We start from the raw sequence: 24,425 nt of genomic DNA on the forward strand, positions 1-24,425 counted from the left end.
GTGGTAAAGTGTTCTCCGAAACAGAGAATTTATTAACTAATGCGCTTAATTAATAAATATAAACAAGTTTACAACGAATTAGCTTTCACTGAACGCCCACTGACAGCCGGCTGCAGTCAGGGTTGGAGCCCACAATATACAAGCTCTAGAGAATTAACGCAAAGCTTAGAGAGCGCTAGCGCAAACACTACAACACCTCTACAGCATTGTTTAAAATTAAGTTAATTAGTATTTGCTAATTGCAAAAATTGTTTCAGAATTTGATTGACACAGTAATGGCGAAAGTGGAAAGATGTCACGGTTAGTAATTTTGAGAGAGAAAGGCTCTTGGGATACCTATGTTAATAAGTAATTATGGTACGCAGCGTACGTTATTCAACTTGCATTTAGATGATTGTCTAAACGAGACAGAATTCGTTTAATTTTATTATTACCTCTTTAGTTTATATAATCACTTACGTTAACATGAACGTTATTCTTTTAGTTTTTAAAATTATATTTTTTATTATGTGGCACTGGGAAGTGCAGCTGTGCCTGATTCATATTGTGCCAGTACAACAATGATTCAGCAGTCCTGACCATTGCTAGATATCAAATGAAGTGAAATACAAGACTACAGTAAATACACGATAGTTGCAATACAGTGCCATCCATCCATACTACGTTAGAATCTCCTGTGATAAATATATGTTATTATATTGGAAGTATCAGAGGATTCAATATAACTTATTATAAGTAGAGTCAGCTGTTTAATATGTACATATTAAACTGCCTACACATATATCTCAAATACAAAAAAGGCAAGCGAAGTAAACTGTACCTAGCTACTGATTGGAAATTCAAACAAATCTATTAGATCACAACATTGCAATTACTACAAAGCATTGTAGCCGTTATGAGTTCAAATCTAAGGAACACAATGGATATCTAATTTTCATCATATTGCAGATGGTTTAAATAATTATAAACAGTAGAGGTATAACAATACAGTCGCAATTACCGTTCTTGCACGCGTCGGATACTTTCTACGAGACTCGTCTGCCACAATGAACAATCACATTATTAAAGTTTTTGTGTATATTAGTAAAAGTAAACAGTGTTGCGTTTCTTCCACATACACATTCAAAGGAAACGCATGTTTATTTCTTCAACTAACCATACACAACGTCTCATAATAGCGCAGGCTATGGGTTCTCGATCATGATTCCAAAGATATAGATTTATTTTATACACATATTCAAAATTATTTTGGGGTAACCTCTGCCCTGAGTACGACATTGTTGACGATACCTTTTCATAACCAATTAATACATAATCTATCTAAAATTAGTACTTTGGGTTGAATTCGAAGCTCTTATAGAATTTGTTTTAATACTACAACATTCGTAACTACGTATTTATGTTGTTTGAAGGATTTTAATATTCCATTGGTCTGTGACATCTATTTAAATATGGATGACTATAGAAGTCAGGGGTATCATTACGCTCAAATAAACGTTCACCGAGCGTGAATCGTTTATAAAAAGAGCACTCATGTGTAGCGAGTGGTGACCGTGGTGAGTGAATATATATAAAAAAAACACCCTTTTATCTTAAAAATAAAATTAATTAGTCAGCTTCATAAAACATGAGTTAAAGCCTACACTCGCTTTCGTCTACCAAAATGGCGATAGCAATAACGATGAGTAATGAATAGAGAGCTGCTTTAATTCGCGCCGCTGCCTGTGCCCACGCACTCAGTACAACGCGCATCCACTCGGAACAATGCTTACTGGTTTACTTTCTCGATTGACTCATACAATTCATTGCATATGTCTAGCAATACGAATTAGATAAATTATGTAGCTCACAAGCTATTTGCAATAACACCAGTTCATTGTGACAAATACCTGATCTCTCAGTGATCATAGTTAGTAGTTAGTAGATCAGACAAAATACTAGAAGATACATTGTGAAACGAAAACGAAAGTTCAAAATTAAAATAAAGTAGTGTAGGCGAACAAGTAGATATTAATCAAGTTACTGCGCATTGCGCAGCGCTTGTTTAGTGACAAAGACTTAAGAAAATGAAATACTGATTTCTACGGAATTACAAAAGCCACAATAAACCTCGTGTTGGCCCTGAAGAGCGCAATGTCCTCGCGAAACCTTTAATTCAACAATATGTGCGGACTCTACAAAGGAATGACTTGCACCGGGCCTTTAAAGTATACATTTTAAAATAATCATAAATGCACTTGTATCTATCTATACCTTTTAGACATTGGGGAAACGATCAACGACAGGCGACAGCATGGAATAAAAAATAATTTACGACTTCTGTTGTATTGCTTCTGTTGTACAGGATTGAGAATCGTTAGGTACGCTCGCTTAGCGGTAATGCTGATTTTATAAAGAGCAAAGTGTTCGAAGACATGCCTTTGCGCATATTGTAATGTAATGTGCAAGGGCTGTGCAGTGCGCAGGCGCACTAATGAACGCGTGTCGCGCCGCTGACCCCCGACCCACGCGGGTTCGACGCCCGGAGAAGCGCCCCGCGCTCCGCTGCCTGGCCCGCTCGGCCCTTAGTCTTCCAGGACGATGTCAGACTACTTTATCGCGTTTAATCAGCACCGTCCTGGACGTCTGCTTTGTTTACGTTACCTACTTGTGCAATACTACCAATGCAATAAACATGTATATTTACATATTATAATCATTAAACATCTTTTCAGTTATATTGAAATCTCATTCATGTATGTCTGTCTACTGCTGATTTTGGGGCGTACGTGAGTTGACACAGTTCCCCTTAAATACTTAATTTACCTAGTTAGGGTACAAGAGTATATATTTTCATTGAATGAGAACAGATGAAATTTCATGTCATTAGAGAAGAATCCTATACGTTCATAAACGTTCAGAAATTGTTTTGCGATTTCTCCAACGTCCGGGCTTATTTCTTGGTAAAAGTCAATTGGACAGGTACGGATAAACAAAAAAGTAGGAGTTTTCCTATAATTGTCTCAAACGACAGACCTGCGCAGGCGCACCTGCTAGCAATTACACAAAAGCGGACATGTGCACTTAAAAAACGGCGAGATACCAGCAAAACCTGTCATCCAAGAAGTGAAACTAGACGTGGTTTACTGCACCTATAATTATATCACAGTTTACTCTGCCTTCGTCAGAAGACACCTTCTAGATATAAGTTCTAACACATATGTATGATTATTTTGTGAGACAGTGGCCAAACTACTACGGCCTAATACTTGTCAATTAAGCAGTAATGTATCTACTAGAAATACCTTAACAATCACTAGCGGGTCCTTTGTCTTCTAGCGGCCTGCACACCGACCAATGTGTTTGGGAGTATAGGTGGGGGAATGGTGCAATGGCGAGAGGTGCATAATTCGCGTCCGCAGGCACAGACAGTGGCCCTCGGGAGTCAACGTACTGCGGGGACCGGTTCACTAATCGATCCCGCACCGGCTGGCCGCGCTCCTGTCCGCACCTAAACGCGACTAACGGCTCCTTCGCAACCAGCCACGACCAGATATCGTGTCACGGTGCACTTTGTGCATTTCTCCAGCTAACTCGTGCACGTTACTCGTACATGCGCTCCATTTATTTTGCTTTCGAATGGAAATAATGAGTATCGTAAAGATATTAAATAAATACATTTTACATATATATTTATAACGAATATTTTGAATAATCGAATGCAACCGTTTAAGAGTTTAAAGTACAAACACGAAGTACGTAGCAAAGAAATGACGCGCACAACAAATTTGCAGAATAACAAAAAAAAAAGATAAATATTAAACCGTTATATCACCGTGATGAATGATTAGTCAGTAACGGGTCGACTGTCGGCGCAGCGTATGCGCAATTTTCTTTAAACCGAATAAAGCAAAAGACTTCACAACCCTCCACTAAGTGTAATTTCCGGGATAGTAATAATGGCACTATTATACGTGCATAAGGCAAAGCTCAACCACTGTGATAATGGAAGGAATGGTACTTAAATATTTATTTTCGACTTTATTATATTAATATAGAAGGATGTAATTTGTGTATCAGCGTGAGTTATCGTCGTAGGTATATTTTATATGAATTAGATCATAGCAAGGTTTGTTATTGCGAACATGGTCTCAAATCGTTATAAGTTGTAGCTATAGTTAGAATGATTTACAAACTCTCCAAGTAGGGCCCGAGATGAGTGATTTATAGGACTATACATCTAATAAACTACACAATCGCTAAGCTAGCTTAAATCATATTGTTTTATATAAATTTATATGTATTGTAGAGCATTTTTTACACCTTTATTCAATGTTCCAGTTTACATTCTATTAAATGTATATATTTTCCGAAAGAAAATTTTGGTTTCGCGAAAAGCCGGATCATTCTATAAAGGATTCTTTCGCTTTGTTTTCATGAAAACATCTATTTTTTTTGTCGAAAATACGAATAAAACGTCATACTTATATTTTAAAACATACATTATATTATTATTAGAACGTATGTTTAAATTATTTTTTTTCTTCATTCTCTAACAAATATCTACATGAGAAAAATATGTTCCGATTGGCTTGTTTAATTTTGTTCAGTCAATGATACATTTTAGTAGCGTGATAAATTGTCGAGCTCTCACTAAACGGTCGTTGATTCCGTCACATGTGCTCGATCTTCATATAAAAGCGGCGATCTTCAGGCATCCACACTTTTACAACGAAATATATAATTGGATAGTGATAGATGCGCGGAACAACACTATTATGAGTCACACATTCTAAGATGATCTGTAAATATGCTATAAAGTGTAAATAATATAGCTACAATGCTAATTTTGTCATATATTTCCAAAAGAGACAACATGACTAAGGAACAGTAATTATTATAATATTTTTTATATTATTATGACATGTATCAGTGCCAGTGCGGTTAAGAATAGTTAAGACGCGTGCTCGACGCCCGCCGTGTTGAAGAAGACCCTGATAAAGCCCTCGCAAAGCTGCGACGACGCAAGGCCGGCGCGCGCTTCGGTGAGCTATTGTTAAATTAGCAGGATATGATGAGATATGACCTCGCCATCATATTCCAATATGTTAGCAAGGAAACAATTTTCTTTAATGAATATTACCTTGTACCTGTGTCAAAATATAAAATGGTGTGACAGCATTAAGTCGGATGCATTGAGGAAGTAGCGATGCTAATGTTAATATTTTCCCACCGTAACAAGAGAATGATCATTAGGATATCGTGATGTTTGGAATGGAGCGTGCAAAAAAATAATCATGTAAAAGGCGATCAGTAACTACGAGGCCAGGAAGTTGCAGGTAGTGTTCAGGCTAACGAACGGGCAACAAGCAAATGGCATAAATCCTCGATCGGATTATATCGGACGTCGCTATACGAGGCATAAATCGAGGCAGCGGTGTGGCGTTCCGCCTCGCGACATGGAAAGCGTTTCTTGGCCGAGATCTACGCAGATCACGCCAGATAAATCTCGCGCACCGCGTGCCGTACTGAAGTGAGAACGCAGTGCTATCAAATATATACGTCACCAATCACTGCGCAAATATGTTTATTACTACGACCATCGTACAAGAACAGTTCGTTAGGAATTGACTAACTAAAGGAAACCAGAGCGTGCTAACCGGCTATATCATTTTAAAACGTTTATCAAGTAACAATAACAATTATTTGGGTATGCCTGGCGAAATAACTATCTACTGCGCGTTTATTTGTACTGACTCAGCAACGGCACTGTATTTGATTAAGTATACAAGTATAAGCAACCAACCGACAAGAATGCTGAACCTTAAAAGCTCAGAGACCGGTTGTGGATAGTCGTATTAGCAACTTGCAAAAAGCTCCGCGTGGGCCGCAGCTGCACCTACCTACTGCACTTCTAGTTTTACTGTGTCAAGAACAACGCCTCTCGCCCCCACCCCGCGCACTGCTCGCGACTACATTTGTCACCTGAATAATACAACACCAGCTCTTGCGACAATTGGTGTTCGCCGTGGATGTACGCAATCACCGGCCATTGCTCACGAGATGTTGCACTTTTCACTAAATAACAATGCCGGTTAGAAGCTTCCTTATTTAGCAATCTGCTTACTGTTTCAAAAACAATAGCCGCTTGGAACTGTTACGCGTTACAATAAGACACACAAAAAATGACACACGCTTAGTTGGAGTTAGAAATTTCTAAACGAATTTAAAGATATGACGAGTCATTTTGTGAAAACCAAAATCATACACTGTTTACTCAGAGATAAAATAAAGATTACCGTTTTAGTAAACGACCTTTCAGAGGTCCTTGGCATACAATAGTTGCGAAAGTCAAGAAAATGAAAACATCGACACGTAATACATATACGTTAACAGATATCAGGTATAAAAGCTTGTCAATAAAATAATTTTATTGCAGGCTTGTTCCACTCAATGCAATTTATCTCTAGATTGTCGAACGCGTATTACTAGTAAATATTGTTATAATTTGAATAACCTATTATATACATTTATTTATTCCTTGAATCAGAGACAGAATTAAAAATCATTGACTTAACACGTACGCGCTCAATTTGCCCACAAATCAGCAATTACCGTTGGCAGTCCTTTGTTCAATATATTAATTTATAGGCCTCTGTGGTGCGCTGAATTCCTTGTATATTACAAGTATCTGTTTTTGTAACTCTTGGACAGAGTTCAGTGACCTCATAGACAAATACATTTGTAATAGTCTATCTATCTATAATTTACTTAAAAAACTAAAACATCGACGATAACAACGAAGTGTATTTAATGTTTATAAACCGCAAACGTGACATGCAGGTAAAACATTAAACAGACGACACGTAATCTTTTTTATACTTAACAATGTTTTGAGAAGTTAAGGCTAGCAAAGTATAGTGCTTTCATTATACAAGAAAGAAAACGTAAAAATGAAGGAATCATAAACTTGCAATTCAGTCGAATGAACTCCAAATCATTATTGTAGATGCGGTACTGCCGACCATAAATGTTAATAAGTTGATATAAATGGCCATTAACACGCAATATTGATATATGTAATGATTGGTTGAAAATCAAGGTCTTTATTGGGGTGTGAAGCAAATGAAAAGCTGTAAATGAAGAACCCCTGATCTAAACATGTTAGGTGATTTTGTAGAAAAAAATATGTTGGTAAGTATACCCACGCCGTTATACAATCAAATGCAGAGGGAATGTAAACCGCTGCAAAAATCTTACTAAAAAAACGATTCCGGCAGTTAACACGAGAAAATATTTTAAGGCTTTTATTCATGAGACCTTTCGTTGGAACTCAATAATGTTTGGAAGATAATGTATTGTTTCAATAGAGGAACGTTTTTCAATGCTATTTATTGCTCTTTTTTTGGTGAACATATATGGAATCCACTGAATTTGTGCAGATGCCATAAATAAATCATTAATTTAGGAATGTTTAGTTCTATATGGACGCCATACGGTTTTTTTTATTTTTTATTATCTAACGTTTCACTGGGTTTCAGAAAGATATAAACTGCTCAATTATTGTTCTTTACGGAATAACAGGAAAACCCTTCATGAATCGAATAAGCACAAAGCTCGTAAAGTAAAACTTGGTTAATAGGGTAAACGAATGTCAATGTTAGCTTGGACAATCAGAGAAAAAAGTCAAGTGCGTTCCCACGAGCCGCCACGCGAGGAAGGCCGCTACGTTAATCAGAGTCGTGTGACAGCGGTGCGATAGGTTGCGTTGCCAATTTGTACAACAACAAGCAGCTACTTAATCATATAGTAATTGATTGGCACCTCTTGACGAGCGCCAACATAAAGAAGCCGCCACGCTTGCTGTTGCACACCACTACCATGTTTTTATGGTAACTCTGTAAATGACTCATTTATACTTGCACTGAGCCTCGCCGTACATCTGTTGCGTCACACGATCTCGCCTGATCTCTGTACACTGTACAACTGTACACGAATAAAGAAACAAGATTGCAAAGGCAAGATAATTTCTTATTTATGTTGACAAACGAAAACAAAGATAGGTATGTCTGGTTCCCGAATAATTTACTTTTATATTAATATTATATCGTTGGATTTTAAGTTCGTTTTTGTTGATTAACCTAATAAAGAAATAAATTATTGAACACGAATTATGACAATATATAATTAGATACGTAAAACTTAATATAGATGGTTGTATCGGTGGCAATCCAGACCAGAACGCCCGTTTCGTAAGGACAACCATTGCCTAACACCAAGTATACGCTTTGAGTGATACACTACACTACCCATATTTAATCTCATAAAGTCAGTTGCGAGTCATCGTCGCGTGTCTTCACATCACATTATCTCAATAATAAGTGACATCGGAAACTAACGATTCAGCCGCAAACTTGATTTATAGCATCTTTTAATTGCATTCTTCACTTTCTTTCCCAGGTATTTTTGAGAGGTACGTGTCTAATATTTTCCGTTTGAGGAATGATAAAGAAGCTTGTGAAGTTATTTGTTGTGAATGCCGTAAGGAGCGATAGTGAGGGAGAGGTCGCTTATTCACCTGGCACGACTCGCCACAGTATGACTTATGCCCCGGCTTGAGGCCCTAATCCGCAGATACCGTACACTAACCTGCACCTTAGACACCGTTACCTCGCTCAATCCTATCATATAAGCGCATATATGGGATCTGTACACACCACGCCGATTGGCGGCGAACACAAAATGCGTAATAGCTACGTACTGAAATATATAATTGGATGTCTAGCAGGATAAGTATAAAATAACACGGTGGTATTCCTCCTGTATGCTAGAATATATTTGACCACAAAATCATGCTCTTTTGAATTTTTGTATGCAAAATTATAATAGCGATTATAGAAAACCGTAATGCTAAATCTGCGAGTGAAACATATTGTTCAGGGTTTTTTCAAAGATAGTTTATTACTACAAAGACTCGATCGCACCATGTTTAGCTAGTTTCTGTACAGAAATATTTGGTCACAAAATTACCTAACTGTAATGTAAAGTTGTGGAGGTAGTGTTAGATACAACTTCGTACGTTAATTTAATTTATGACTTCATCTTACACATAATTACACTCATCATAATATGTTTATTTCCTCAATTACCCAAGCTCGATTTAACACATGCGAAAAAAGTCAATTATTAGTAGTAATGGCAATCAAAATTAAATACAAACAAAGCGTGTATTGAAATGTATGAAGTACCTACAACATTTTTATGCTTATAAATACAAGGAAAACAGACTTATTGCTTCCTAGCATATTATAAGGCATTTTTATGACTTAAAAAGACTATTTCATTTGAAACTGCCAAGTGCTATGTTTACATTTCCTCGAAGCACAATAACAAATACATATCAAAGATATGTATGGATAAAAATAAGATCTAAATTTAAGTTTGCGTCCAATAATAATACCAATAGCAGCTGCATAATGGGGAATTAAGAATTAAAGTTTAAAAAATACTTGAATTTTGAAAAATCGTGATGGTTGGTGAAAATATCTAAAACGTTTAATTACCACAAAATATTTTAAAATGTATACTACTCCATAAAGAATTTAACAAAATCATTATCATGAAATATGACTATACCGCCATCTAGCGGAGAGTAGCGTACACACGCGAAACACTTCGAGTAGCTTACAGTGAAATAACTTGGTTACTTATTGAAGCAAGAGAATGCTAATAGATGTCGCTAGTCCTTTTTAACAAGCAATCAGTCGCATCTACAAAAACATTATGTAAAATTAATCCAGTTAATTTTATATTGTGTATAACATTTTTATTATCTCCTTCCTAGTATAAAATCTTTTTGGAAGTAGTTCTTAAGAATTATGTATTAATCTGATTCATATTGTGTTCCTGGATTATATCACAGCAATTATTGTATTTGATGGAAAAGCAAAAACCAAAACTTCAATAAGGTTTTAAGGAGAATGGCTATGTAGTTGGCACTATGAAGTAAGAATATGCCAAGCTAAACAAATTAGAAAGCGTAAGGAATTGTTAACCGCGCGGTCGTCGCTACCTACGTGCAAAAATCGTTACCAGTTTATAGCTATGTATGAGCCGGAATTTTGTATACTTATGTTTGAAGTTTATACATAATTTGAATGTTCTATTTCAAATAAGAATTATGCACATACCGATTTTAAGACCATGAGGTTTGGAACAACAGTAAATACCTACCCTTCCTAAATAAAAGATGGGCACTATTTCATCAACAACTAATTGTTATGATTCCTACGCCAATAAGGTAAGTGCCAATTTTTATTGGCACATGTTTTATTGATATACAGTATAATAAATTTTGATCAATCATTTGTAAATATTATTTATAATGGAAAATCCTATTACTGACCTTTCATAACATGAGTTATTTGATAATGAGAAATTTGTGCTTCAATCGGTCTGTATCCAACTACTGACCAAGAAGTCCTTGCGGTCAATTTCCAGGACAGAAAGTGCTATTGGTCTTTTCTTAATTAATGTTAGATTATTCTTAATAGTCATCAGGAGTTGGTAACATGCCCAGTATATGGCAATAGGCTCGCCTCCTATTACATGGGACTAACGTTAATGGCGAAATGAGAGTGTATTTCCTACACCACGCCCGTTAATATTGCTGTTGTAAATTTGGTCCTAATTCAACTCAATCAAGCACTAGTCCATCTTTGATAAATAGATTGTTTTAAATAAAAGCTGATTAACTGACCTGTCTCTATCCCTGCTTCTGCTCCGTTTTCTGTATGTGCCTTCAGTAGACCCATCGTCAAGACGCCGGCGCTTCGCCTCATATGATCTGGAGCGCGACCTCGAATGCGATGAGTAGTGCTTCCTACGGGTGCGCGGCATCTGCAAACAGAACACGTGATCATCATTTACACATGACTTTTACCATAGCAGCAAAACACTTCACCAGTATGACAGAATCTGTTTCTTGTTAGATGTAGTTAAATGTTGTATGTTACTGTTTAAAATATGAAAATGTATGGAAAAATCTGCTCTTACTAGCAAAGTTGAAGGGATCGAAGTCTTCATTATGCCTGGTGGTTCTAGAAGCAGCAATGATAGCATTTATAGCTAGCTCTTTACATTTCATAGTTTATAGTACAAGGAGTTTCAGTGAAAATATTAAGCTGTGCATTGCCAAGCTAAAAATGTTAACATTACTGGTAATTTGCAATGTATTAATATATAGTGCATGTACCATATTATGATGGCTTTTACTGTATGCTGTATAAGCAGATATTGTGCTGCTAATCAATGTGTAATTAGCAGCACTATAATAATATTATATTAAATGTTACATTTAACATCAAAGTGTCACAATAGTTTGAACTGAAGCAAATACTACAGGGTGAACACTTTTAAAACTTCGAGTAAAACACTATTAGTCAAGTATTATGAAGGTTATCAACTAATGTATATTATATGCTTCTTTTATCAAAATGCTGGGTTATTTGTCTTATATAAAATTATTAATGTAATCTGTTGATATCCCAATGCTGCGTACATGACATAAATCATACAATTTCATGTTTAAGATGTCAAGTCTTCCTCCAATGAATTGGTACTATGGGTTGGTAACATGTAGTGCAATCAATATGTAATACCTAATTCTATTGGCGTATCATCAGTAACAAATAATTTATTAGATATTGAGACTTGAAGAGATCTACCATGAAAATCTTTTTATATTAAACAATTACTAAATTTGTCAAATTTTCAAAGTAGATTACCAATAACTCTCATTATAACATAGCATAAAGCCATTCCATTAACAAACCAACATGCTAAAGGTGTGACTGTCAAAAAGTGACTATTAAATAATTGTGAGTAAAACACTTTTTGTCAGTCACACATCTTAGGAAAGTACATTAAGTACCTTCACTTACCATAACAAAGATACCAAAACTCGTATCCGAGCGGTTTAAGCTGAAAAACATAAACTTTTTTAACCTTTGACAGAAAGTCAAGGGTGCTGAGTGGAAATTTAATTCACACTGACATGCACTCTGTATAAGCAAATGTAAATTGAGATATAATAGCAGAATGATCTAGAATTACAAAGCTGAGCTTTCAGCCCCATGAACTGATAGTCTGACTGTCATTTTGCATTAGTCAACTCTATATTACAGTCACTGCCCTTGTCAGTTCTAGCCTCAGAAGCCAAGCAATATGAGAATCTCTGTGAATTTAGTAGGTACCTAATTCTCGCTTATGTTCTGAACACTAAAAGCCTAGACCATCAATATAATACCTAGTTCTTATATATAAAATGACATGACATCTTCTTAATATAACATCGATTTTAAGCCTTATCAGCTTTATGACATGTTTCCAATTTAAACGAGGCAAGAATTGTTGGTGATTTACTGGACTACGTTTCAAACGACATTTTTGTTAGTGTGCTATGTAATTTGCTAAATGATAACGAAAGTTCCAGATTCTACATTTACAGATTAGACCAAAAACCAATGCTTTCAGACTCCAGAATAAAAGTTCGCGAAATTTATCGCAGCTGCAATGCCTGCGAATACTAACAACACACGTATCTGCAATAACAGTGCGTAAAACTCATAGAAGTGCCCAAATTATGTCAAAAAATCCCTACGATTAGAAGTAAAACTATACTAGTGTATTCATGAAACAATAACTTGAAAAGCTAACTTGCTCATGTGGATGACAATAAATGTCACAAGTTATTTACATTTTACATGCTGACGCCATGTTGGTTTCTCTACGACTCCGCTGGAGCCCTAAGTACGCGTTATGATAGTAAATCACATCCACTAAAACTTACCCTCAATTCACGTATATATTTCAATTTACACCAAAGTAGTTGAGTGAAATTAGTAAGACAATTCCAAGTTCGCGATGCTGAACCTTGAAGAATGCTTCTTCGCAATAAAGGCCCGAACATCGATCCGAATCCAAGACAGATGCCTGTTGGTTGGTTGAACGCAGCGCGATGGCGTAAAATCGTAACTCAAGTTTTCCTTCCGTGACAAGAAAAACAGTATTGCTTTTTAGTAACTATTAACTTTAAAAATAACTAAAATACTGCATAATAAAAACATATTCGTCATTATAAATATTTTAAATAGCTAGTAAATTAAAATATTACTTTAAAAGTACGAAAAAGTTTCCATTTTATAGGAAGTTATTGCAATACTGCTGCCATCTAGTATCACTGCACATAAATCATTACAGCAAGGTAGCCAACGTAACAAGTTCGAAAGCTGCGTTCACGTTTTATGATAGTTTTCATATAAATGTGCGTTCGTAAATAATATTTAAAAAAATATGTGTAAAAAAATAGAGTAGACACATATAAGACTTTAGATAATTGCAATAAAGATTTCATATATCGTAAACGATATATTAATTATTGCATTCCTACTGAAAAAGTTCTCGAAGTAGACGATTCATTCCCCTGTAGCTAGGAGCCGCAAATGTCAAAGTAACGTTCTATTTTTTTGCACGTGGGGTCATGCCAGTAACCGCATTAAATTTTGGGTAAAAATATATTATATATTTTATGGAGTTTAAAGTTATTTCGATAACTATATATTCCAAGTGATCCGCAGTATACTAAATATACTGCTTTTCCTTTCTATGTATTAGAAAATAATAACAAAAGATCGACATGATCCGCTTGTGATAAGGATTAATTTTATAAAAAAACGTAAAGCTATGATGGTCATATTTTTATTTTTTACTTAGAGGAATAGTTAAATATCATTGTATTATCATATTTAAATGCCGCGTTATATTTAAGTTCCGTTGTATAGTTTGTCCGTGTCATTTATAAAGAAAAAAAAGTAAACAGTGCAATAGGAAAAAAAGAAATAAAAATACTTAATACAGTATTAAGTTTTTTTTATTTCTTTTGAAATCAATTACATACATACATTGCGAATACTCATAATGATTAAATGTATTTTGTATTTACAGTAATATATATTTTTTAATTTTAACAAAATCTAAAGCTGACTATCTAAATACATATATTATCTTTTGAAATCCCTAGAGCTAGTCATTTTTATTTAAAATATGAGACTATGATGGGTTAGTATAATACCTATTGACAACAGTATACCTATATTTTATATTCTTATGTGGGTCACATGGCTCCCATCAGGAAAAATCAGACTATGCAAACTTTCATTAACGTAAAAGAATACGTTCAACAATGAGTGAAAGTCCATCGAGGAAAGGGAGCGGGCCGACCTTCTGGCGGGAATCAGCTGATCAGGTTTGCGCAGTGCGCAAATGTGCGGTGTGATGTGCGGGGGTGCGCGGGGGCGGCGGCGCGAGGCGTGCGGCCGGGGTGTGCGGCGGCGCCCGGCCAGTCAGGCCGCCCAGCCTGCGCTGCGCCCCACGACCCGCCGCGACTCCGGACGCGGTCGCGCCGCTACACATCGCCACCGATAAATAACAGAAAACCTCTACGACGAGCGGCCGCGACACCGCCACGCTCCAAATTAATGCTGTAACTGTGATATTTGTACAAAAATCGACGGAACCCGTCGACGCTGGCCATGCGGGTACACAACGTAACGGAGAACAGAGCCGTATCGCAGCCTCCAGTCGCACGCGGCGAGCGTTACTCTAGCACGCTGTTATGAGAGACGTTCAGAGCGTACCTGATACATGTACAAAAATGTTCGATATGTCAATTCAAGAAGTGAACGGGAAAGGACCCAAAAAGAGGAAAAAGTCGTTAGAGCGTATCTGTGATAATGAGGAGCGTGAGGTGTCGAAGGCGGCGAGCGGTGAGTGCGCGGAGAAGCGAGAGGGCGCCAACGGTGGCGATGTGTCGGCTCCCGGCGGCGTGGAGCTGCTGCACTGGCGCGACATGCCGCAGCACCTGCAGTTCAACCCGTACGTGCTCACCGGCTACCGCCCGCTGCAGGGCTGGGCCGGCTGCGTCGGCAGCCTCTTCTACTTCCACAACGAGACCATCAACATACTCACGCATGGTAACTATCTCATTGATTTATTCCGCGTCGTTACGTGCCGCCACCGCCGTCTCCGCCGCCGCCGACCATTGTAACCTCTGTCACGAGTTCGATCTTGTTCCTCCGCGTTACATAAAGAGCTTTTGATGCAACCTTCTTCGTCGCACTACTCATGTTATTACATTCCATTACTAACTGTTTAATAGGTACTATGATATAATATCATAAACCATTGTGTTGCCATTGAACTATTTTATTATCAATTCTATAAACAGGAAATGTTGGCTATTAATTGAGGAGGAAATACTAGTTATTTATGACAGAAGTATGTACGTTTGTCTTATGTATATATGAATGTAGGACAGGACGAATACATAAATAAACGTCAGTTCAAGTGGCAACACGAGCGAAATGCAATAAATTGCAAGCATTCCCCGCTCCGCATACGAGGCGGAGTACATAGCTACGTTCGTAGCGGCAAGCTACGGGCCTACGTAGCACAATTTATGTGCCTACGCAAAGAATGCACACTGAAATATTGGTATTTGAGGGTCACTGTACAAAAGAAAATACACTCTGGGTATAATAGAAATTTCTTAAGAGCGTAGCGATGTTGAAATATTTTAGAAAGTAGGTTACACGATATACTTACAAATAAAATGGTATATGCGGTAGTTAAAGGGGAAAGAGAAATGGCAGGGTTGTTACAGATTGTGTAAAATTTTAATATTATTTTGAACTGAGTACTTGAGTACGAAGTAACGATACAAGGCTGACTATTATCAAGTAACCACGCTATCTATGTGGTTACTTGATAATAGTCATCTTAATAGATCTTAAATGTAAAAACTTAACTTTTGGATTGTGTAACACAATCTTAAACAATACAATAACCGGTATCCCCATTGATTTGCGCGGGGCTTTGTACTCAATTTCATAAAGAGTCGAATGTATGGGAAGCTATAGGGTTGCCCCATAAAATTGGGCGTTGTAACCCCATAAGGGGTATTGCAACGAGTTATCCGTGAATTTCATCTATTGTCGATAACCCTCGGAACTACCTGGCCGATCGTTATGGGCCGTATTCGGCTTTTATTGCAATGCTAATTAGCAAAGAGGGGTGAAGACAAATTTAAATATTATTTCGATCATGAGAAGGTTTATTTTATTAAATATCTTTGAGAACGCGTGTTGAGGGAATGTCGGAGAATTTTAAATACTTAAGTTAAAACTGCTAGTTAAACTGTACGTTTACCTATATGCTTGTATTTCTGTGAAACAAAAGAATTCAGTCTAATCCAGTTAGACTCGATACTGGGAAGCGTTGTTACAAATAGGATATTAACTATGAAGAGAATAGTAGAGTCGACGTTTAACTGCACACCTCTAAATAATAATTCTGCTATTTATTTTAATTTTAAAAACTCATTAGTAAGTATTACAATCGAAACACGGATAAATCGGGCAGCATGGACGCCGCGGCGGTGACAACGTTGTAGTGCACAACTTAGTAAACTATGCTTAGAATATTTGCTTCTATTAGATAGTAATTTAAATATAATTTTATTCTTGAAATATACCCACATAAAACATATCTCGGTTATACAAATAACAACACAATTGTCAGCTATTACTGTCATTTAAAAAAGATCTGTCAGAATTAGTTCCACGACGACGCACAACAAAATATAATTTTAACGGCTGTAATTTGAATTACAGGCGTAACAAACACGTCTGTCATATGTACAAAATGTGTTAGGAAGATTTTAGACAAAAACAAATCACTAATTTATGTAATTTAACAAAGAAATAGATATATATGTATACTGTAGTACTTATGTGTAATAAATACAGTCCTGTGTTTTTCTATAAAATTTAAATATGACGTGAATGAAACTTACATAATATCACGCTTGTTATATATAAAGATATCGGTAGAGATTTATACACGTTTGGTCAGTAACAACGTTAGTCCCACGTAATAGGGAATTCCACGAATGATCTTTCAAAAATTATCGGTTCATCGAACAAACTTTTTTCCACTATTGGAATGAGTTCAAATGTGGTTCCCATTTTGTACAAATTGCGATATTGTGTATGTCTTAGTTTGTACAAATTAACATACACTAAGCGTTGTATTTAGCAACCAAACATATTATGTGAGTTGATATGTCAAAATTTTGATTTATTTAAGTACCTATTTTTTTAACAAAAAAAAATACTTTGCTAAACTATACAAAAACATATCAATATATGAATTAAAAAAAAGAAAATATGAGAGACATTAAGAGATTTCATTTCATCATTGCTTGTTTATTTTTTAAATATCTGTGATAATTTATTTGTCTTTGGTTAAAAGTAAATTGTGATAATCTTAAATGAAACTTACTCGTTGTCTAAACCGAACACTAGCCTTTAAACAGGGTTGAAAAAAACCAGCGCATATAATATTTTTCCGCGAGTACTTTTACATCCGCCATGTTGTTTTAAGTGAGAGTATAATCTCATAATCCCAGCTCGTAAGTTAACTGAGTGTAAGTTAATTATGTTCTACGTCTATTCATTATTCAAGCACGATGGTCGGGCTACTTTGGCCTAGGGCTATAAACCTTACGATAGTTTTAGTCTTAAACGGAACTAGTTAGCGTGTTATGGTAATTTCGTTACGTTCGGTGTAAAAATATCTTGTTCCTTATTTACGTAATGTATAAACTTATTATAAATATTTACTTAATACAATTATCTCAAGGATTCAAAGCCTAACCCGGGGATCGTTTGGGAGGAGATCCTTGCCCTGCGGTGGGACAGTAATGGGTAAAAAAAAACAATTATGTTGTATCTGTTTTTCGTCTAATATACTTAAAATAAGATAGATGTGGCATTTACAGCCTAAAAAATAATTATGACAGTTTGAGAGATGATTGTCAGTGTAGGTAAACAATTATAAATTCCATAAGCTTACTGAATAAAATATTATGTTAATAACTAAGTTTATTAAATTAACTATGCAATACGTTTAGTGTCGCACCCATTTACCACGACCATCGCTGTATAAAATCAATAAATCATATTCAACTATCATTCATTGTGCGCACAAATACAATTTTTGCAACAAATAACATCCAATACTACTTTTTAAAGCTCATTCATCTACAACAATTACATAAAGAATTCCTTCAGTAACCGTAACTTCAAAACAAATACGTGAAACAAAGCAATTTATAAAATGATACACCACTAACAATGTCTCGGTACAAGCTAATCATATAATCATACGAGTATTGACGATAAACCGATGTTAACCTCGTCAATTATGAGCGAGACGTTTACCGTACCGGCATTTTATCGTTCCACTATTCCAATAAGTCTTTACTACGAACAAACCTTATTAATAGACAATTGGTGGTCGAAAATAAACGCCTACTCGTTGACCATTTGTCATAATAACTAGTCATTTTGTGTAAAAGGTCGCCCTTGTGTTGCGACCGTGGGAAAATTTATCGTTTTGTTGATAGCGTTTTAGTCTAGGATTAAACCTGAATGGCCAGGTGTGGTCTTCATTTAGACGATTTATTGATAATTGAGAATACATTATAGGGATTTTCACCTTGCAATGATAGTGAGGGGAATGAAGTAGCTGTTTTATATAACGAAGAGAATCTTCGGAGGCGGGTGTTTGCGAACTTTAGTCTATCAATTGATCGCGGGGAAATAGTAAGAAATATTGTTGCGTGCACACTTTGACGTTTCTATTCAGGCTGTGTCATCTATGTAATAGTAGTTCTACTATCGAACGCTGTGTCGCTAGAGTATACCTATGCCCTAGATTTTATTTATAGGAATAGGTGCATAGTCACTGCACACATTTTACGAAGGTGTTAAATATCTAACGTTTCTATTTAGTAGTAAATGAAATCATTATGTGAAAACCTTACACGCCAGAGAGTTTAAAACAGTTTTTCTATGAATACAAAGTCCTTACCTGCGTTTAGCCAACGTGGTAAACTCTGAACTCAACGAGATGGAGATCCGTGCCCAAAACCATTCTCTCTCTAGTATCTCGTACTATTTAGTAGATGAAAAGTAAACAAATATCCACTCACCCACTCTTTCACCCACTACAACATCTAAGTATAGAAATATGGTTAAAAATAATGACTACTCAGGCGCTATGCATCACGGTGCAAGTAGTACGAAATAAAGTCTGCTTTAAGACATACTGTACTTTTACTGTAAATATAAAGAAAACATAAAATCTCTTTCTTTTTCATTCGCCTTGGCATTTGGCATTATATGGTGCATACTGGCACTTTAACGATCGCCATTTGACGCAATTTTTCGTCAGGGTTAAAGACGACCCATTTTTTGCAAGGATTTACTTTCGCTGCCTTTTTGTAGGATCTTTCGTAGTGCTATTGACAGGAAGGATGTTTTTTTTATTACTCTTTCTAGCTAAATATATCTTTCGCATTTGATGCAAAATTAAATAGATCCTTACTTTAGAAAAAACGAATTTAGACAAATAGTCATTAAAAAAATTCAAGGCAAATGTTATTAAGTTTTCCAGCTCCTCATGAAAAATTGTTAATAGCAACCCGTAGATATGTAACTTGTCAAGTAAATTGGGCCTTACATATCCGGGAAACTGAGTACGTGTGCTTAATTTTTACAAATAACACGTCCCTAATATCAATTTTGTAAGCCGTTGCCTATAAACACTCAATAATAAGCACTATTATAACATGTTATCATATAAACATATTCTGTTTATAAGAGGGACTAGCGTCCCATCTGCGTCGCATGCGGTCAAAGCCGAATGGATTACTGCGGTCTTACAGGCTCACAGACAGCCTATACATGCCCTAACTAAGCGCTAATTGAGTAGGGAATTGCTTTTCATAATACACCTATCATTTATTACGAGAAAGGCTGTTATTAGTACATTTTAGTATATAACTTTATTAAATTTGCAAAAGAGTTACTTAATGCTATTTACGTTACCATGGCATCGTTGTGTATTTAGCCGTGGTTCTGAGCCGCCCTCGTCTAACGAGCTTCAACGGCTCATTCGTCATAACTTTTTCGATGCACGTTTATTATAATAGAATACGGGAATTTACGCGAACACGCGTTTAACCTTGGAAAGCCTACTAGTCCTCACTACTACTCAGTTGCGAGCACGGCCAGTGTTACCTGCGCCGAAACGTTAGGCATTACCAGGCTAAAATGCAGACTAAAACATCGACGGCTCATCTTGTTCGGAGCCTATGCACGCTGCTAAGACCTTAATCCAGCAAAATACGTCTTTTGGTGTACATAATGATGGTATTATAACTATAAAATAATGAATCAAGAACACATCAACTTGACAAGACATCCAATTTATACAAAATTTATTATTTCTATTTATCAAATAAAACCCTACTTCAGTTATTAGTTTACCAAACAAAAATATTTACTCAACCTTGAACCGCTGATAATCTTCAAAGAACGCTCCACATACATTAGAAAATATTCCTTTTAAAGAATATCATTGAACGTACGTATCAAGCAGGAAACGTGAACCTTTAACAAAATGAACCTGGAAGGGTTTATTTCTATTATTCTGGAGTTTTTCATAACATACGGATATATGATCCTTGTATGTTAAAAGCCTTGCCCTGCATCACATTAGAGCATAACTTTGTATAAGACAGATGTAGTAAGTCGAATTGTTCTTTTACTTGGATATAATGAGATATGATACTTATGGATATGGATTTTGCTATGGTATGATATGCTATTGCTTTTTTCATTTCTTGTTGCTGACGATGTTTGGGTGCAAGTTATTATAGTTGGGTGCAAGTTATTATAGTTGGGTGCAAGTTATTATATTATATTATATTAGGCCTTCCGTATTCGGTTCTAATTTTACATGTATTTATCAGATATTGATATTTCTACAGTTTATTGTTCTAAGATGTTGCAATGATTTACTTTGCCAATGGAGAATGTTACTAGGTATGCCAAATCGCTTCAAATTTTGACTCAGTAAAGCCTGTACATGTACATGCAAACTAGTTTTTGTTTTAGTCAAAAATACCAAGTAGTTTTTATTTTACAAGCATTCAAAGTTTCGAAAAATATCGAGTCCCGCTAACAGCGTGACGTCATATTACACCGTGCTGCGCGAGCCGCATCCCGCTTAATATCAAGTCTCCAGCCCTAGATGTAATAGCTTATGCAGTATTTTGTTGTGTATTTGTCCCCTTATTACATTTATAGTGTAATAATAGTAAATATTATTATTAAGGACCGTGTGAGCTAGACTGAGCGTGGTGTACAATGACGTCACACGCAAATTGACGGTTACAACTTGTTTTACTTATAAATCAGAAACTAATTGACGCATCGAAGTAATTCTTTCACTAGTATTTTTTATTTTTAACAGAGAATATGGAATGCTAATTATCAAAATATGTTAACATTCTCCATTGGTAACGCCATCTAAGGATCTTTGTCAATCACCCGTGAACCCCATTTTAGTAGTAATGATTAGCAAAAGATATATTTATATGCTTTTGACTTTTGTGCCGGTTTTGCTGCAAGCGTTAACATGTTAACATCAAAAATTTACTACAAAAAACGGTAAAAATAAGTTCAAGCTTCAAAAGGCAGTAAGCGTTTACGGAAATTGACAATGATGAGAGAAATTTAATTAGCTGTGTATTTTAGTCGCGTACTCGCATCTGCGTGTAACGGCCACGGTCGGGCGCGACACAATCTAATTAGAGAGACGGCTCGTTGGAGGCTGCGGTCTGCTGGACCCAGCATTGACCCCCCGCCTCTATGGTACTGCATTGAACATTTGGCTAATTGATTCATTTCACTCAATATATTTTTTGTAGATAGGTATATGCCATGACATTTGCCTGCAAATAAAAATGGGGACTAAAAAATACGCTTGTAAAGCAACGCCTTTTTTATTTGGATAAAAAACAAAGATAATGAATGTTGTTCATTAATAAAACGTTTTTATTCGATAAATCTTAACTAAGATGATGAAACTTAGTGCTCATTTATAGATAAACAACGGTCCCAGGTAGGTACGAAAAAAATGAATGTGATAACAACAATGAAAAGAAAAAATTGACATTGTCAATTTAATTAAATTTTTCTGTCATCATCAAATCATAACTGGAACTGTTCAAATTAAACTTATTATTACATTGGTTGCATAGTAAGTCACCCTTTTAGCGTATAAAGTTCATCTAAAATAATCAGTTCCTTATTTTTTCTCTCATCCTCGACCGCATAAAGTTCAAGGCCAAAACTCTTTGTAAGGAAGTCTTAAGGACAGACACCACTTTGTCTCACATAAAGACACGTCACAACGTTTCTAAAAATAATGTAACGCTCTTATTATTCTGCCGGAGTACAGCAGGAGCAGCTACCTACGTATTGAGTGCATGTAATAGTAAGTTCATGTTCATATATTATATTACATGTGTCAAATGAACATATGCGTCAAGGGTACCAACATAATCATAAAAACTAAAAAAAACTATTTTTTTGAGTGCATTATGTATTTATTTTACTTTTTTTGTGAAATGCATATTTAATAGGTAGCTTTGATATTTAAAACAATTATATTATTTATGTTTTGTTTGTTAACATTACTTTCTATAATGTAAAATCAATTTAAAATAACGAATTGTCGCTATCGTATGATTATTATCAATACGCCACAAATGTACCATAAACTAATTACAGTTAATTTGCATGAAACCCATTAGAGCTTTCACTGAATAATGGTAATACGCGAATAATAAACCAACATTTACGTTTATTAAACTACACTCATAACATCATTAATTACAATTAGCGCTGTGATTAACGTTCATTGCACATTTGTATTTTAATATCAACTGGGAAATAATGAAATGAAAATTATCTAAAATACTAATGTCACAACGATTTATAACATACTCATACAAACTTTTTAAAGTTTTATCAAAGCAGATTTAGCACTGGTTGTAATTACCAAGAGAATTCGATTCAGAGCCATAAAATTAATTTAAAAATTAATATATTTACTTCTTAATATCACTTTATGGCTATTGCGTTAATAGTTTTGAGCAATACAGCCAGTCATTTATGATTTTTATGTCTTGACAGCAAAAAGTTTTATTATCTGTAAAAACAAAGGGAATAATATTGTGAACATCGTAAAACAGATAAAAACCTCAGCAACATTAACTTAGACAGAGTAAATACAGTCTTGTCTAAACAGTTAAATGGAAACTTTACTAAATTCAAATGAATGCATTTATTAAAGTTATTAAGTCGAACTTTACGGCTTTAGCTTCTTTCAGCGCAATTTCAAGATTCCATTCAAAAAGTAATTTAGTGATAAAGAAATCCTCGTTGCTCTCTATATTTTAATATCATTTAAATTGTCCAGTTTGCAATAATCTGGCTACCTACAGTTAATGAAAGAGTAAAAAAAAAAGAAATGACGAACACGATTTAAGTATCTATATTATTTTGTAACAATGTTTATTTCAAAATATTCAAACTTCTTTGATCATAAAGTAAAGATACTGGCAACTCAACACATCGCGATAGGCCGTAAAGTATAAAAAAAACATGCTTTTATTTTAAAATATTTAATGGTTTGTTAAAACATTTTTTAGCATATTTATACCAGTAGTTATTGACTCAGATAATAAATAAAAAAAAGGGTTTACGTCATATGCATTTTGTATACTGAAGGTAGGTACAATTTGATGAAATTATTCTAAAATAGTAGAGAATTCAGAAGAGAGTTTGGAAAAGAAAACCCTGTACCTAAAAGTAAACGTTATTTAGGGACTTTGTCTCGATCTCGACAGTAATTTAGTGTTTCGTAATCTTTACTGCTTCCTATAAATCGAAAAGTAGCCGAGATATTCCGTCACAATATATTTTAACAAAGCAAGCCGTAGGCTTATAATTTTAGGATAATAAACATTCTTTGGGCTTTTAGTGTATTACTAACCTAAAGATGCAGACAAATACCTATGCTGTATTTGAACATACCGTAACATAAATTTTATGAAAATATTTATCAAAACCAAAAGATTTAATTGACATCCATATCGATAACTTTCATGCTAAATAAATAAAACAAATCAGTATATAAGCCCAATTATTCAAGTATTTCTATATTTATTGAAAGTAAACAAATAAAAATACAATTGACTTTAATAAAACAAAATCTTTCAATTCCATTGTTTGTGGGCGCATTTTAGATTCACCTCTACGGCCTGAACGTAGCCAGTCTACGTTAAATTTAGCGAGGGCCGAGGTGGCCGACGATTGGCACCGCTCCAGATATTACGCAACCATTGTTTTCAGCAGCCTTCGACCTTTACACGACTTCAAAGAATAGGAAATGAAAATAACGTTACATCA

General features: G+C 35.4%; 1 protein-coding gene across 1 annotated transcript in view; it reads left to right on the forward strand.

Moving 5' to 3' along the window:
* The first annotated feature begins 14,097 nt into the window (after nucleotides 1-14,097).
* The window catches only part of LOC142976429 (progestin and adipoQ receptor family member 4), a 112,640-nt gene continuing 102,312 nt past the window's right edge, over nucleotides 14,098-24,425 (forward strand). Inside the window, exon 1 of the mRNA XM_076119786.1 lies at nucleotides 14,098-15,011. Coding sequence (XP_075975901.1) covers nucleotides 14,654-15,011 — 358 coding nt within the window. The 5' untranslated portion in view covers nucleotides 14,098-14,653. The remainder of the gene's footprint in view (nucleotides 15,012-24,425) is intronic.

This window comes from Anticarsia gemmatalis, chromosome 11 (genome assembly GCF_050436995.1).
Source record: "Anticarsia gemmatalis isolate Benzon Research Colony breed Stoneville strain chromosome 11, ilAntGemm2 primary, whole genome shotgun sequence".
Classification (NCBI taxonomy): domain Eukaryota; kingdom Metazoa; phylum Arthropoda; class Insecta; order Lepidoptera; family Erebidae; genus Anticarsia; species Anticarsia gemmatalis.